General features: G+C 19.0%; 3 protein-coding genes across 7 annotated transcripts; 1 reads left to right on the top strand and 2 right to left on the bottom strand.

Annotated features, from left to right (window-relative positions):
- The first annotated feature begins 267 nt into the window (after positions 1-267).
- Positions 268-1624, top strand: LOC102674970 (CDGSH iron-sulfur domain-containing protein 2 homolog). 2 transcript variants are annotated; one of them, XM_006617529.2, is made up of 4 exons: positions 268-405; positions 576-667; positions 934-1050; positions 1310-1624. In XM_006617529.2, exons 1-4 carry the CDS (start codon positions 309-311, stop codon positions 1397-1399), a joined length of 396 nt encoding a protein of 131 aa, XP_006617592.1. In that variant the 5' UTR covers positions 268-308; the 3' UTR covers positions 1400-1624. The 2 variants fall into 2 exon arrangements, with proteins under 2 accessions (XP_006617592.1, XP_006617591.1); XM_006617528.2 differs by having other exon boundaries at positions 290-417.
- Positions 1625-2561: 937 nt separating this feature from the next.
- LOC102675733 (probable basic-leucine zipper transcription factor S) lies at positions 2562-7814 on the bottom strand. The gene is made up of 10 exons (XM_031511393.1): positions 7554-7814; positions 6954-7167; positions 5514-5554; positions 4222-4385; positions 3734-3871; positions 3372-3566; positions 3204-3272; positions 2817-3066; positions 2663-2735; positions 2562-2602 (listed from the first exon to the last, which is right to left on the bottom strand). The coding sequence occupies exons 4-10, from the start codon at positions 4262-4264 to the stop codon at positions 2597-2599; spliced, it is 774 nt and encodes a 257-aa protein (XP_031367253.1). The 5' UTR covers positions 4265-4385; positions 5514-5554; positions 6954-7167; positions 7554-7814; the 3' UTR covers positions 2562-2596.
- A 3528-nt stretch (positions 7815-11342) lies between these two features.
- LOC102674577 (STAM-binding protein) lies at positions 11343-14778 on the bottom strand. Of its 4 annotated transcripts, XM_006617526.2 has the most exons (9): positions 14734-14778; positions 14396-14529; positions 14213-14311; positions 13829-14050; positions 13579-13755; positions 13199-13496; positions 12928-13040; positions 12746-12848; positions 12618-12683 (listed from the first exon to the last, which is right to left on the bottom strand). In XM_006617526.2, the coding sequence occupies exons 2-9, from the start codon at positions 14419-14421 to the stop codon at positions 12618-12620; spliced, it is 1104 nt and encodes a 367-aa protein (XP_006617589.1). In that variant the 5' UTR covers positions 14422-14529; positions 14734-14778. The 4 variants fall into 4 exon arrangements, with proteins under 4 accessions (XP_006617587.1, XP_006617589.1, XP_006617590.1 ...); XM_006617524.2 differs by lacking the exon at positions 14734-14778 and having other exon boundaries at positions 11343-12683; positions 14396-14538; XM_006617527.2 differs by lacking the exon at positions 14213-14311 and having other exon boundaries at positions 13829-14006.
- Between the last annotated feature and the right edge of the window lie 502 nt (positions 14779-15280).

Here is a 15280-nt window from a genome sequence, read left to right as displayed (position 1 = left end):
AAATAATTAAATAGAAATAAAATGATAGATATTGAAGAATCAAATATAGAAAAATGTAATATTATATTTAAGTATTTCAAATTTTAAATAATTTGTTATTTTATTTAATATTATAATAATTTTATATAGATAAAATATTTAAAAATACAATATATTATATATTGTATTTAAAATATATTATATAAATGTATAGAAAAGTATTTTTAATTTATATATTTATCTTTGTAAATTTGAAAAAAATAATTACCGTTCAAATACAAAGCAGAAGTAGCATTTGAAATTGTAAATTGACTATAGTAGTAGCAATCATGATGCCAATAGCACATCTTGTTAAGGTAACTCTTCCAAATTATTTAGCTGGATTACCTATTCCAGATTCTATAGGAGGATGGTTTCGACTTGGAAGTAAGAAATTAAGTAATATAATTATAATATATTTAATAATTTAGTAGAATCATATTGAATATTTTTTAGAAATAAATTTTAATCGTGACATTGCAAATTACTACTGTACCACTTTCTCTATATCAATTTTATAAGTATGAGTTTATGAATTTTTTTTTATTTTCATTTAGTACGAGATTGGATTACCTTAATTCCACCTACTGCATTAATAGCAGGTATTGGTTACATGTCATATAAAGCATTTTGTCCATTAGCTAGACCAGTAAGTATAATATACTTGTCTATTATTATTGTAGAATATCAAGGACATCATGATTAAATATTAGCTTATATTTTATTCTTTTTTGATTATATAATAATATTGCTTCAGATATTTATATTTTCATTTCTATTTTCTTTATATATAAATGTTATTATCTTTTGTATGAATCCAAATTTATATTTACAATATATATAATTTACAAAGAATTTCTTGTATTGAATAATTATTTAATTATGTCATCTATCTTTTATCTATATACATTACAGCCATGTGGACTTGTGAATCTCAGTGTAAAAAAAGATGTAAATAAAGTAGTAGATTCAATTGATATAGAAGATATTACTGAAAAAGCTGCATTTTGTCGTTGCTGGAGATCTAAAAATGTAAGTTTATATATTTTTTATAAGAATTTTTATTTATTAAGTTTTTGTATTTGATTTATTTGAAAATTAATTATATTTTAAATATTCAAAAATAATTTTATGAGTCATATAAATAGATATTATGTAATTATATAACTTGTTTATATATGAATTATATGCATATAAAAAATATTAATATATGCATATAAAAATATTAATTTAATAAAATTTAACAGATAAAAATTGTGATTAATATTTATAATAATTTTTATTATATCAGTGGCCATATTGTGATGGTGCTCATGGACATCATAATCAAGAAATGAATGATAATGTGGGTCCTCTTGTAATTACAAGAAAGAAAGATTAATGTGTGCCAATCCATACATAAATATTATTGTATGTACTCTCAATCTGATTAATAACAAGAAAAAAACTATTTCTGCAAACAAAAATGTAGGTGTCTTATAAAAAAATGCATTAAATATTGTAGATAAATATTCAAAATGAATAAAAGAATAATGTTAAGTACAAGATGCAAAATACGCATTTGTTACTTGTTATTAATTTATAAATAAATATTTATTCTTATAAATATTTGTTTTGTCAATAATTATGTACTTAAGTCATATATAATTATATAATTATGAGTATATTAATATATTTTTGAGATATATTTGAAAGATTTAAAAGTCAAAATAAATAAAAATATATAAAAATATATAAAATGTCAATTGAAATTTATTTATTATATGTAAATAAATTTATAAATAATTGAAATTCGCATTAAATGAAGTGAAAGACGAGTCAGATAATAGAGATATCTCATTTTACTCTCATTTTACTTTAATTTTTAATTCAAATCTAAATTATTTATAACTTATAAATAAATTGACATTCTTTTATATTAACTTAACTAACTTAACTAGTATTTATTTTGATTTTTAGAACCACTCTCCAAAAATGTCCAATAAATGTAATAAAGTTGTTGCACTGTTTTATATAGATAAATATTATATTATTTTATTTTAATTAAATTGTTTAAAAATAAAAATATTATTAAAAAAATAATTCACTAATTGATTAAAATATTTATATAATAAAAATATTTATACATCCATCTTATACAATATAAAAACAAATGGAAAAATGATAACAATACATTATAAAGATTTAATTTATTACATTTTTAACAACTTTAAATATTGCAAAAAGATTAAGATTATTAGTTTCACTAATTTAAAAAAAATTGGTAGATATTATTCTAATATCTAATTTTTTTATAAAACATTTAATTGATACTTATAATATTATATTATTTAACAAAACATTATTTTAATTTCTATAGGACAAAGAAAAAACGATCAATAAGTTGAAAAAATAGATTCATAATATATATAAAACATTTATATTAAGAAATATACAATATTATCCAAATATATTTGGTATCTTGACTGTTTGATGTCTAGTATCACAGATCAATAAATCTTCATAGTTCTATTATCAGCCTTAGCTATGAATTATTATTATTATTTTTTCTTCTCTACAAACTATTACATTTGTTAAATCACAGCTATAACATATAAAATGAAATTATTATATATTTAATCTATTAAATATTTATTTAACATACCTCAAAGTGTCGCAAATCATTAGTATCAAATTCTAATTCATTGACAAGTAATTCCCGATGTCCATATCGATATCTAAAATATATAAATATTAAATAAAATAATTTATAGTATTAATATATATATAATAAAAACAATAATAAATTTTATACTTACTCAATATATCGCCTCCAAACGATTATACCAATATATACCAATGCAATTGCTATAGCAAAATTAATTGCAGTAACTAACGCTATAATTCCTGAAGACATATGTTTGTTGTTTGTATGATTGACAGATTTCATAGCCTCAACAATATCTTTAGAGCCTATATTTGCAACAACTTTATCTACTAGCAATGGCGATATAAAATCAATCGATGCTTCATTAGTATTAGTAATATGTTTTAAATCTGTACTTGTGTCTATTATAATAAAATATATATTCTATTTAAAATAATGCTTAAAATAAATAATTGCAATTAATTTTTAATTATTTGTAATATATATGATTGCATTATTTTTACAAAATAATTTATTGCGATAAAATATATTTTTATACCTGAATTATTATTTATGGAGTAATGTGTTTCATTAATGTTCGTAATATCCGCAGTTGTTATCGTAGATTCTTATAAAAAAAAAATATAAATAATATATAATACAAATAATATAAACCGTTTTTTAACTTTGTAATTTTCTTTAAATTTTATATAATTATAATAAAAACCTGTAAAATTTAATAATTGAATGTTGTCATCTTCATCATCATCATGTGGTGTCACATTACAATTAAGCATGTCATGTTGTTCTTTTGTAGAAGTAGAATTTTGTATTTCATTTTTTATTTTTTTTACTTCAATCGTGTTTACAACTGTATTGATTGAATTTTTTAATATAAAGTTATTGTTTTCGTTTATTTTTTCTATATAAAAAATAAAATATAATAAAAATCTCTTTAAAATAAAAATAATAAAATATTCATAAATATAACAATAATTTATTTATCATTAAGTGTAAATTATATGAAAATATTAATCCTATATTTTAATCAAATTGAGAAAAATTATTAAGAAAGTTATTTCTACTTACCCTTTTTATTTTCTATAGTTTTCATTGAAGATTTAATCGTTTTATTATTATTTAAAATATTAGTCATTTTATTTAAGTTTATTGCAATATTCATTTTATTTTCTTGTTCATCTTGTGGAAGTGAAGACACTCTACCAACTAATAATAATAAATAATAATAAATCTACCAACTAATAATAATAAAAATAATCATTCTTAATTCTATTATAAAAGTATATATACAAAAAAAAAATTAAGAACATAAAAAAAAATATTTAATAAATATTTATCAATTGGTACACTTGTTTTACGTAAAACTATTTCTGATTTTAAAAATAAAAAAAGTTTATATATTTTTATTTTTACATTATTTGATAAATCTATTGTTAATTCGATTATTTAAAATATTGAAAAAATCACTATCTGTAGCTAGAGTATCACATTTAAACAAATGTTTCATTTAATCATTGATATATTATAAAAATATCATAGTATATATTCAATCTTACCAAACAAAATCACCAAAACAAAGGTCACCGACAACTGAAACATTTTTTTCTTTGTCCTGCTATTTCTACTTTTTGTCTCTTGAATTCTAAACTGTTGCGTTTTTGCATACACTTTCGTAACTATTATTCCTTCCCAAGTCTTAATTTCTATGACAGAATCGAATCTGAAATCAAATTGATTGCAATTATCAATTTTAGAACCCCACCATCTACTATTATATATTTTATCTGTTATCTTAGATAAACTAGACAAACAAATATATTTTTAATTGTACGATAGCATTTTAATAGTATTAATAATGACTTCAATATTTTGATTAAATATATCTAATTAAATAAATAATAAGATGAATAAATAATCAATATCAATTTCTAAATATTTCTATTGAATGCGATTATTTCGATTATAAAAAAAATTAATTACATAGCTGTAAATTATAATTTTAAATATTTTGTGTATGTGTGTGTGTGTGTGTGTGTGTTGGCATATTTTAAATATATTTATATTAGAATAATTTTTTTTTTAGTTTATATTTATTTATATTTTTCTTTTAAAATTTTTTTTTAAATCTAAAAATATAATAAATTTTCCAAAATAAATATTAAATTTAATAATAATGTTTCAAAATATATTTCTTTTTATATAATATAAATCTTATCTTAATATTTCGAATTCGAAATATGAATATAATATGTATATAATATGTATATAATAAATAAATATAATCGAAATATGTATATAATAAATAAAATAAGTTTTAAATTTTTAAAAATATAATTAAAATTCATTAATTTATTTACTTAAGAATAAGTGATTTTTCAATGTAATGAGAAATTTTTTATTAAATATTTATATGATTTAATAATATATAACAATTAATGACTTATGATAATATAATTGATAATAACAATATTTAAAACAAAACTATGAATTTTATATGAATTATATATTTTTGTAAGCCAAAAATTCGTGTTAAAAAAAATTTTTTATTTATTATTATATCTCTATCTCTATCTATCTCTTATTTTTTATTTGTCTTATATATCTCTATCAGATTAATTATTTAATTATCTATATCAAATTTTATAATTATCTATAAGGTAACGCCATCTATAAATATATTTTTATATGAATATTTTTTTATATTGTTTCAAAGTAGCATATCTTGTAAATATTATATTTTTAAGAAACATAAAAAAGAAAAAATTTAAATAATAAAATTTAACGAAAATAGATTTGACCGGTCAGCTCCCGTTTGTGAGATTACTACTATATCAATTGAGTTACTTACCTACTATTAACTTTTTTTCTCCTTGAACTTCAGAGTATTTGCTATCCATGAATAAATAAAAAAAAATCAATTATTATTTATACTTGTATATAAATAATAATTTTACAACATTTACAACATGATATATACTTCTCATAATATAATATTTATTACCTATATTTTAATAATAATATTTGAAAAATTTATTTAAAGAAATTAATAAAATAAACTTTATTTCATTTGATTAATATGATTAATATGATTTATATAATTAACTAACCATTCATAATAATATTTATAATACGTATTTATATTTATATATTTTATTTTTCATGTAAAAAAAATGAAAAATGTTACAATATTAAAGAAAATCGCTATATTATTTATATAATGTCAATACATCAATGAATATTTACTTTTACTTTATGTTCATATATTGCTCCATTGTATTTTTTAAGAATAAAAAAATCTTATATATGTATATTAAAAAGATTGATATATCATTAAAAATGAAAACCAAAAAATATGACGCTACATTACAAAAATATAGTAACAGAATCAGTATGTTGTATGCGCAAGAAATCTGTCGATTCAAATTCTCTTCCATAACATATTATTATACCAAAAATATAGAAGTTTTTTTTAACAAAGATTGTTTCTCAGAAATAAATTTCCTTCGCTAGCTTTATGAATTACTGAAATTCTTGTCTTATTACGCGTAATAGAATATATTGAAAAGAAAATAAGAAATATTTTTAAATGATTTACAATTTTTTAATTATTTATAAAATTAAAATGCAGATGGTATTTTTTTAGAAATTATTTATAAATGAAGAAACTTATAGAATTAGTATATGCATATTTGTGCATAAAATGATTCACAAAAAGTATAATATGAATTTTAATAATTTCTGAATATATATAAATATAATGAAAAACTATTAACTATAAATATTTGATAAATATTCAATAAGAAAAATAGAAAAAATATTCATTTCAAAATAACAAAAATAATTTATTATTATTTGTTTAGTCTTTGATCTATTTTTTATTCTATATTTATTTCTTTTTATTATTTATATATTAGCATATTTTATATTAATGAAAAAAAAAAATTATAATTGCATGCAGAATTATTTGATAATGATATCGATAATTACAGTGTCCAATTAGTATGTTATTTTTTTTATATGTTAAATAACCAAAGCAATAGAATATAATTGTCACGTATTTTAAATACATCATTTTATGATGAAACGTTTATATTTCATAATCATAAAATAATTATTTTATTAATTTTGATGAAATAAAGCACAGAAATTACAATCATAAAAAATTCTGATCGATAAAATAATCCATATAATAATCCATATAATAATCCATATAATAATCCATATAATAATCCATAGCGATATATTAATTTATTTTTCAATATATAATATACTCTTTAAAAGTTCATACCCACATCGAATGTGAAAGTAGAATGTTCCACTTTTTCTCTATTTGTAGTCGTTTAGTCAGAAGAATCATTATGCATTTAAGAGAGAACCGGGAAATAAGGGCAAACGATAAAACTCGAAGAATAATCGTCGTATAATTTTTATAGATTCAAAATTCGATGATTATACCGATAATTCATGTAATTGCAACATCCCACAAACAATTGTTATTTCTTCTAAGATAAAAGAAAAAAATATACACAAATTATTTCACTTGTTATTTATTTTTGAATTCTCAATTATGTTTTATACGTTATTTTAATAAACAACTAAAATCTTAACATACTACATTTCTTTAATATGTATTAGTTTTTAAAGAATTAACACTTTTTGATCGATTAATTGAGCACCAGCAATTATTATCATATTATTATAAAAAAAAATGATCATAATAGATAAGTATCTAATCTTAAAATGCTTGAAATTTTTAAAAATGAATTTAAAATAAACAAATTTTAAATATCACTATAATTTACACAATAATTACACTATAATTAACAAAATTATTTATGTTATATTATTTATATTATGTTCACAATAGAAATATTTATACTATAATCACCTTAATTGTATTTGAAGTACATTTTTAATAATAAAATAAAAATAAAATACATGATAAATAAACTCTGAAATATTTTAATTTATTGATTTACATATATTTATATTACTTTAAAACATTATTTTATTCCATATTGTTTAATGCATTAATAATTTTAAATTAAAATTTCTGCATAAATTAACTTCCACTACACTGTTGAGTTGTTCTTTCCCTTGAAAGAAACAGCATACTACTGTACGTTCTATACGACTGGAGAAGTAGGTATAGTAAGTATAATAGTGAGAGCATAATAGCAACCAAAGAAGGGGCTAAAATAATGTAAAGCAAAAGAAAATAAAATAGTAGTATTAATAATATCTATTATCAGTTGATTTAAAAAAGTCATTATTTGTGTATTATAAGTGTAATCTTAAAAAATAAGAAATTTTAATATAACTATTTTAAATTATTTATTAAAATAATAGGTTAGGATTAAAATTATAAAGGACAATTTTGTATCGACAATAGTGACATCTTTTTGAATTTTTTTTAGCTTATTTTCGACTTAACTATTTTGAATTTGCATTGAATTTAAATTGAATATTAATTGAGATAAAGAGCAAATATATAAACATAAAAAAAATATAAAATTTATTTTGACAATTTACGATATTTTATTAAATTTATCATATATATATAATTTATCATAAATAATATAATTGCTTAATAAAATTGATAATGCAAATATATATTACTGATCACCAAAATTCGAAATCTACTCAAACTATTCGATAAGCCAAATTGATTATTTAAATTATTTATAAATAGTTCAATTATAAATTTATGCATATATATATATCTTATAAATAGAACATGAAAAATTAGATTATTTTGAAGAACAAATTTTTTTCTTTTTAAGGATTATATTCTAATAATAAATATTTAAGTTTAGATTTATTTAAGTTCTTTGTTCTGTTTTTAATTGATATCTATAATTGCAAATTGATTCTAAATAGTCAATAATTTTAATATATTATATAATAATTTATTAATGTATTGTTAATATAATTTTGAAAATTTCAACTATCTAATTTAACTATTTTAATTATGCTACTTTAAAACATTATTTGAAATAAAATATTAAATCATACATGTATAGAATATAACAAAAAGAATTTCGAAAATCTCAGAGACATTGTACAGTTATTCAAATTTCATTATATCGACCTGTGTATTCTTTTATATAACTTGCACTCATTATTATAAATATATCTGTCATTTTTCCAACTTTTAAGTTTATCGCATTATTTGAGAATTTTTATTATATTTTTATATAATAATTGAATTCTCAATGAATATTAGCTATTATTAGATAATTATATATTAATTTTTAACATTAATTTCTAACAATTAAAATATATTAGCTTCTCATATTCGTGATATAGTTTTATGTATATTGAAATTTTCACTATTCAACTTGTATTTAATCAATATTCGACAATAACAAGAAGATTAAAAACAGAAGAAATATACGTATCATAAATATTTTACTTATTTTATACATCATTAAATAAATTTGAAAGGTAAGCAGCCATTGCATATTTGTTTATATTTTTTTTTGTTTATATGTTGATAATGTTGAAAATATGTTTATATGTTGATTTTGATTTTGATATGTTTATATGTTCATGTTGATAAATCTTTTCTTGCTGAAAGATTTTTCCAACTAAGCAATTTTTAAGAAAAACAAATGATTCAAAATAAAGTGATCATGCATTTATTAAATTAATCTTTAAAAGAAATCTTCAAATCTTAAAATTTATTTTCTTAATCTTTTGAATAATTGAAGAATTATTTATATATGTAGTGATTAACTATATTGTTTCGTAAAATAGCGGCAATTTTGTAAGATATGTGTGCAATTATCATAAAGCAAATTATATATGCATATAAATCTAAAAATAAATAATTTCAACTAATTTCTTAATTTTTTTTAATTTATAAACTTATATTAAATTGAAATTTTATAGAAAATTCGTAAACTATTTTTATATTACTATTAATAGATTTAATATCAAACAATAAATAAATAAATTCATTTTCAAAAATAATACAATGAAATAATATTTAATTACCTGAAAATGAGTGGTTATATTGTTTAATTTTCCAACAATTTCATAATATATTATTAAATGAAATAGTTTTAAGTAAGAATGAGTTGGATTCATTTTAACACTATTATGCTATATATAAAAATATATAATATTTCATTTCATCTCAAATCTCTCATATTTTTTTACCGGTAAAAAAAATATTTATACTTATATTATGGCTCTCTTCATTTTTATTTGAATATTTTTTTTATATCTCTTAATTATTTTCGAAATTTGACTGTATTTATATAAAACAGAATTTATAAGAAAAATAATTATCGAATAGTAATCAATATTTTTAATATAGAATATATTATATTTATTTTATTTATATTAAATATATTATAATTAAATATATTAAATATTACGATATTACAATTTTTTTAAAAGAAAATTTAAAATATATATATTGAAATTAAATGCACTTTAGTTTATTTTTTTGAACGTTATATCTAAAATTATAAATGATTTCATGGATTGAATTATGAGATTTTTTATTCTAAACATGTGACGGATAAGATTGACAATGCAAAATAAAAGTAAATGTTTGTGGTTTATTTCACTTCTCAAAAGGAAATTGCGTTTTTCATATTACTGAGAGTAATTTTTTTAGCTTTTATTTTTAAATTTTTATTTATTTTATAATTATTCTCAGATTATAGAAATATTAAATTTCAATACATCTGCTATTTAATAATTTTTCATTTTATTTTTTTAAAATTATACAAAAATAAGTACATATTTAATATTTCTGCATAATTAATAATATGTAATGTTATAAATATTTCAACAATGCTATCAAGAAAATATTTTAAAATGAAAGTTACATTATTTATTATCTTATATCACAAATAAAATACAGATTTTACATTTTGTCCATACTTATTTTGATAAATATTTTCAAAAATAACTTATAATTATTATTGAATATTATTAATATTCCAAATAAATTTTATTATATTATATTTATTAAATAAATATTTTAACATTATATTAATATATCATAAATGCTAAAAAATGATCAAGAAATAGTACAAAGAACTAAAATTTTCATAAATAAAGAAGCATGCATAAAAAGAATATGCGTTTATATCAGATTTGTAAATGTTAAAATGAAGAATATATAAGCTATATAAAAATAGATTGACCCTGCCGTCGATAAAACCTGTAAAGCGCGAAACCCTTCAATGTAAGTAATTCGATATACATGAGGAGAGATGAATGAAAAGAAGTTTAGTATATCTATAAATGGATTCTCACGAGGTATTGGCATATACCTATAATGGATTCTCATTTAGAATCCTGATTATGAATAATTTTCTTTTATTTTTTCTTTCTATGGTAAATAATTTCGTTTTGTTATATTCTTAACAACAAATAATTGTTTTCAGTAGATGTTTTTAACGCACATAAAAAATATAGATGAATTATAAGGCTTGATAAAAATTTATTAAGAAATCTGATTATAATAAAGAATAAAAAATAATATATTTATTATATTATTTTATTTATATTTATATTATTAATTTATAATTTATTTTTTTCTTGCGAAATATATACATTTTTTATTAACATTTAATTATTTATTATAATTATAATATTTGAATGTGTATGTAATAATCATAAATATTTTTTAGTACGAACATAGGCCAGTATTATAAATTATCTTCTATAATTAGAATTAATTCTTTTAATTAGCATTTACGTCCCTCAATGTATAGCACGTGTTTGATCACGATTTGGCAATTTAAATATTTATAAACTGAATAATTACATTTAGTAAGGAATGAATAATTATTTATATACAAAATATTGTATATTTATGAGAAAGTAAATAGTACAATCTCATAAACAGTATGTAAATATGTAATTTAACCTTTAAGTACACAAAAATTATCTCAGGTACCTACTAGTACAAACCTTTTATATCAATATCATTTAACACAATATCTATTAGAACTGTACAGTTTTTAAATACAGCATTCTAATAGAATACATACAAAGAAGCATCACACAAAATTGGTATATTGATTTCAAAGTATCAATATATTTCATAATAAGCCCATATATTAAATTATGACTAGTACAGTATGTTAATGCATTTATTGATTTTTCGATTACGATCTTACGTAATGATACGATTCCATTGATTCATTTGATCATAATTAATGTTATTTGACAATGTCGTACAGTATCTACAATTATTAAACGCGGAACATACTTCATATGATTAGCATGAGGTTATGAACACCATTATTTTTCCATGAAAGGCACGTAAACTTATACACAGATTTTGCGCACCGTTAATATTTATAAAAATTTTTGTTGTACATTTATTTTCTGGCGCATGTAGTGTAACATATTACCTGATCAATAAATATAAATAGTATGAAAAAGTAATAGAAGCACATTTATATCTCGTTATTATAAATATTCTATTTTCATATAAATTATATATGTAAACAAATTTTTTATTTTCATTACAAGAGGTTGAAAATTTTCAATGCTCATGAAATGAAAATTTTAATACTATTATTTAATGATAATGTTTAGTTTCAGTCAAAATAATTTCTAGACATTAATTGTTTAAATCTCTTAAATTATATAAAAATTCTTCTTTTTAATCTACTATAATTTATCATTTAAATATTGCATTATATTAATTGCGATTAACTAATTTCATTCTACCGATTTTAAATGCATAATTTACTTTAAATATATTAAAGATTTCTTTAAATACTTTATCATAAAAATATTGAAAGCTTTGCAACTGCTAAATCTTTATGCTATTTAAGCTAAAGTGTTTGCAATTTTTCACTTTTTTTACTTGATATAACGTATTTGATAATTAAATATACATATAACTTGTTTTATATTAATTGCACATTTTAAAGTATACACATGTGAAAATATGTGTATACATATCTAAAAGATGTCATTTTCTTCTTAAATCCACTACTTCTATAACTGCTGTTACGTCCAATTTACAATGTTTTGCTTTCTGAAAAAGAAATAGTTTTAAATGTGTATAATATTTATACAAATTGCATAATATATAATTACTGTATATAGTGGTGGATCAGTTGGATGTGGATGAAATCCAGTTTCTCTGCAATTTGCAATAAATTCTAATCCATATTCTGGAGTTAAAATGAAGAATCCTGTTCTAAAATAAAAAATTATTTTTGAATTAAGAAAAATTCATTCTTTTATTTTTTATATTTTTTTGAACCTGTTTTACTTACTCATCATATTTAGGAGCACAAACAATTGCAATTGCTTCAGCCATCATAAGTTGATATGCACAATGTGTATGAAGATCTACACTAGACAGAAATGCAGTCTGTGTAGGATGTGTCTGTGAAATATAATTATCTTTTCTATTTGGAATACAATTTATACAATAGACATATAATTTAATTTTTAACTTAATATATTAATCATTTAATTAACTTAAATGATTTTAAATAAAATGATTTTAAAAAAATGATTTTAAATAATACAAAAAATACATACATGTATCCAACCAAGAGTAATCAAATTATGTTGATCTTGATAATCAAATATATCTTCTTCATTATGTGTTACACAAGAATCTGGAGATCCAGTTTGTTCAGGAATTAATAAATGAGTAACTAGTAATCTATTTTTTTCTAATTTCCCTGCTAGTATACCACAAGTTTCTTTATTATTCATGGTATTGGTGAAAGCCAACATGAGAAAGTTATGCATTAATTTAGTTGGCAGTATTATATCTCTTAAAGTGAAAGTATCACAAAGCAAAGAAGGTTTTGTTGAGCGATCTATAATAGGTCTAGTAAAAAATATAAATTTATAACTTAATATTTTTTATAAATTGCTATAATTTAGTACTTTTTTTTTTATATTATACTTACTTTTCTTTTGATGTTTGTGCAGTTATATCAATAGATGGAGTTACTATTGGTTTTGATAATATAGTGGGTATTTTTTTAGATTTGTCATCTTCAATGGTTACAGTTAAAGCAGCTTTTGCTGCTTTAACAGCTGCTAGTGCAGCTAATTTGTTCTTCTTTTCTTCTTCTTCCCTCAACCTAAACAAATATTATATGTACATAAATATTATGAATTTAAATATTATATAATTTCTAAAATATTATGAAATACTTTTCTAATTCTTCTCGTTTTTGTCGTTCCTTTTCAATTTTTTCTCTTTCTTTTACATCTTCCATATATTTATTTAACTCTGTTTGATATTGTTCTAATAATTGTTTCTTTAACTCCTCAGCCTTGGGAAGTACTTTCCGTAATGTTTGTTGATTATGTTCCTTATCCTTTAATGGTACTGTATCAAATTGTGGATGATTTCTTATTTTTTCAACAAAAATTCTGTGATAATATATTTTTAAATATATTAATATATTTTAAATATTTTTAATGTTTTAAAATATAACAATTATATATAATTATATAATAATTATATATTATATAAAATATAATAAATTATATATTTTATTATATGTTAAAACTATATATATGTATATATCTTACGTTATAAATTTGACATATAAAAAATATGCATATTCAAGATTATTATCTTTCATACACATATCTGCCATTCTAATCATTTCTACACCAGAACGGTAATATCTAAGAAAATTTAAATAAATTAATAATATTAGATTTATTTAAATTCGTTTTTTAATATATGGTATATAGAATATGTAATTTTACCTTTGTGGTGGAATGTTACGATCCATTTCCACAGTAGAAGCATAGTCAGAAAGAGACTTCAATCGTGCTCGTGGATCTGATATGCCAACATCCTTCCAAGGAGGATGTTTAGCATTTTTAATCTCTGACGTTTCCTTGTTCATTTAAAAATTTTAGGTTAGATTTAATGAATATATATTAATATTTTATTACATCTACAAAGATTTGTTATTAGTGAATCTTCTCAATTCTAAAATATACGTGAACATTTATCCCATTTTATTTCTAACAAAAATATAGTCAAATATAGTCAAAATAATAATCCAGTTGATAAAAAAATATGTGAAATTAATACCTACATATGTTATCAAATATTATCAATTGACAGTGTTACCAATAGAAAAATAAAAGATACTATATATTATTAATTTTTTTTTTTAGTAAAGATATAATAATTGTATATTTTTAATGAAGATTTCATCATCATTATGAAAATTTTATAAATAATATATATAATTTATAATATTTATAATAGCGATGACATTTTAATAAATTCATAATTATTTGTAATAATTATTTTAATTCATTGGCATATATAATTTATTTATCAAAATGTTATTAAGAAATGTATAAGATAAAATTTGATTGTTAATAACTTGTTATTTGTTATTATTATTTCATCATTTCATTTATTAGAATAATAACTTATATATATGTTTATTATGTTTGTTTTTATTTGCTAATTTTGTAAATAACTTATTAATTTCTAATTATTTCAATATCATAATATATATATCATAATATTATATATAAAAGATTATTTTAAAAATGAAAATTCATAAAATAAAAGATTATTCTAATGTTATAAATTTGATATTTAATATATTAAAATTAATTTAATAATAT

The sequence above is a fragment of the Apis dorsata genome, unplaced genomic scaffold (assembly GCF_000469605.1).
Source record: "Apis dorsata unplaced genomic scaffold, Apis dorsata 1.3 scaffold_311, whole genome shotgun sequence".
Lineage (NCBI taxonomy): Eukaryota > Metazoa > Arthropoda > Insecta > Hymenoptera > Apidae > Apis > Apis dorsata.
This window is presented reverse-complemented; position numbering and strand designations above follow the sequence as displayed.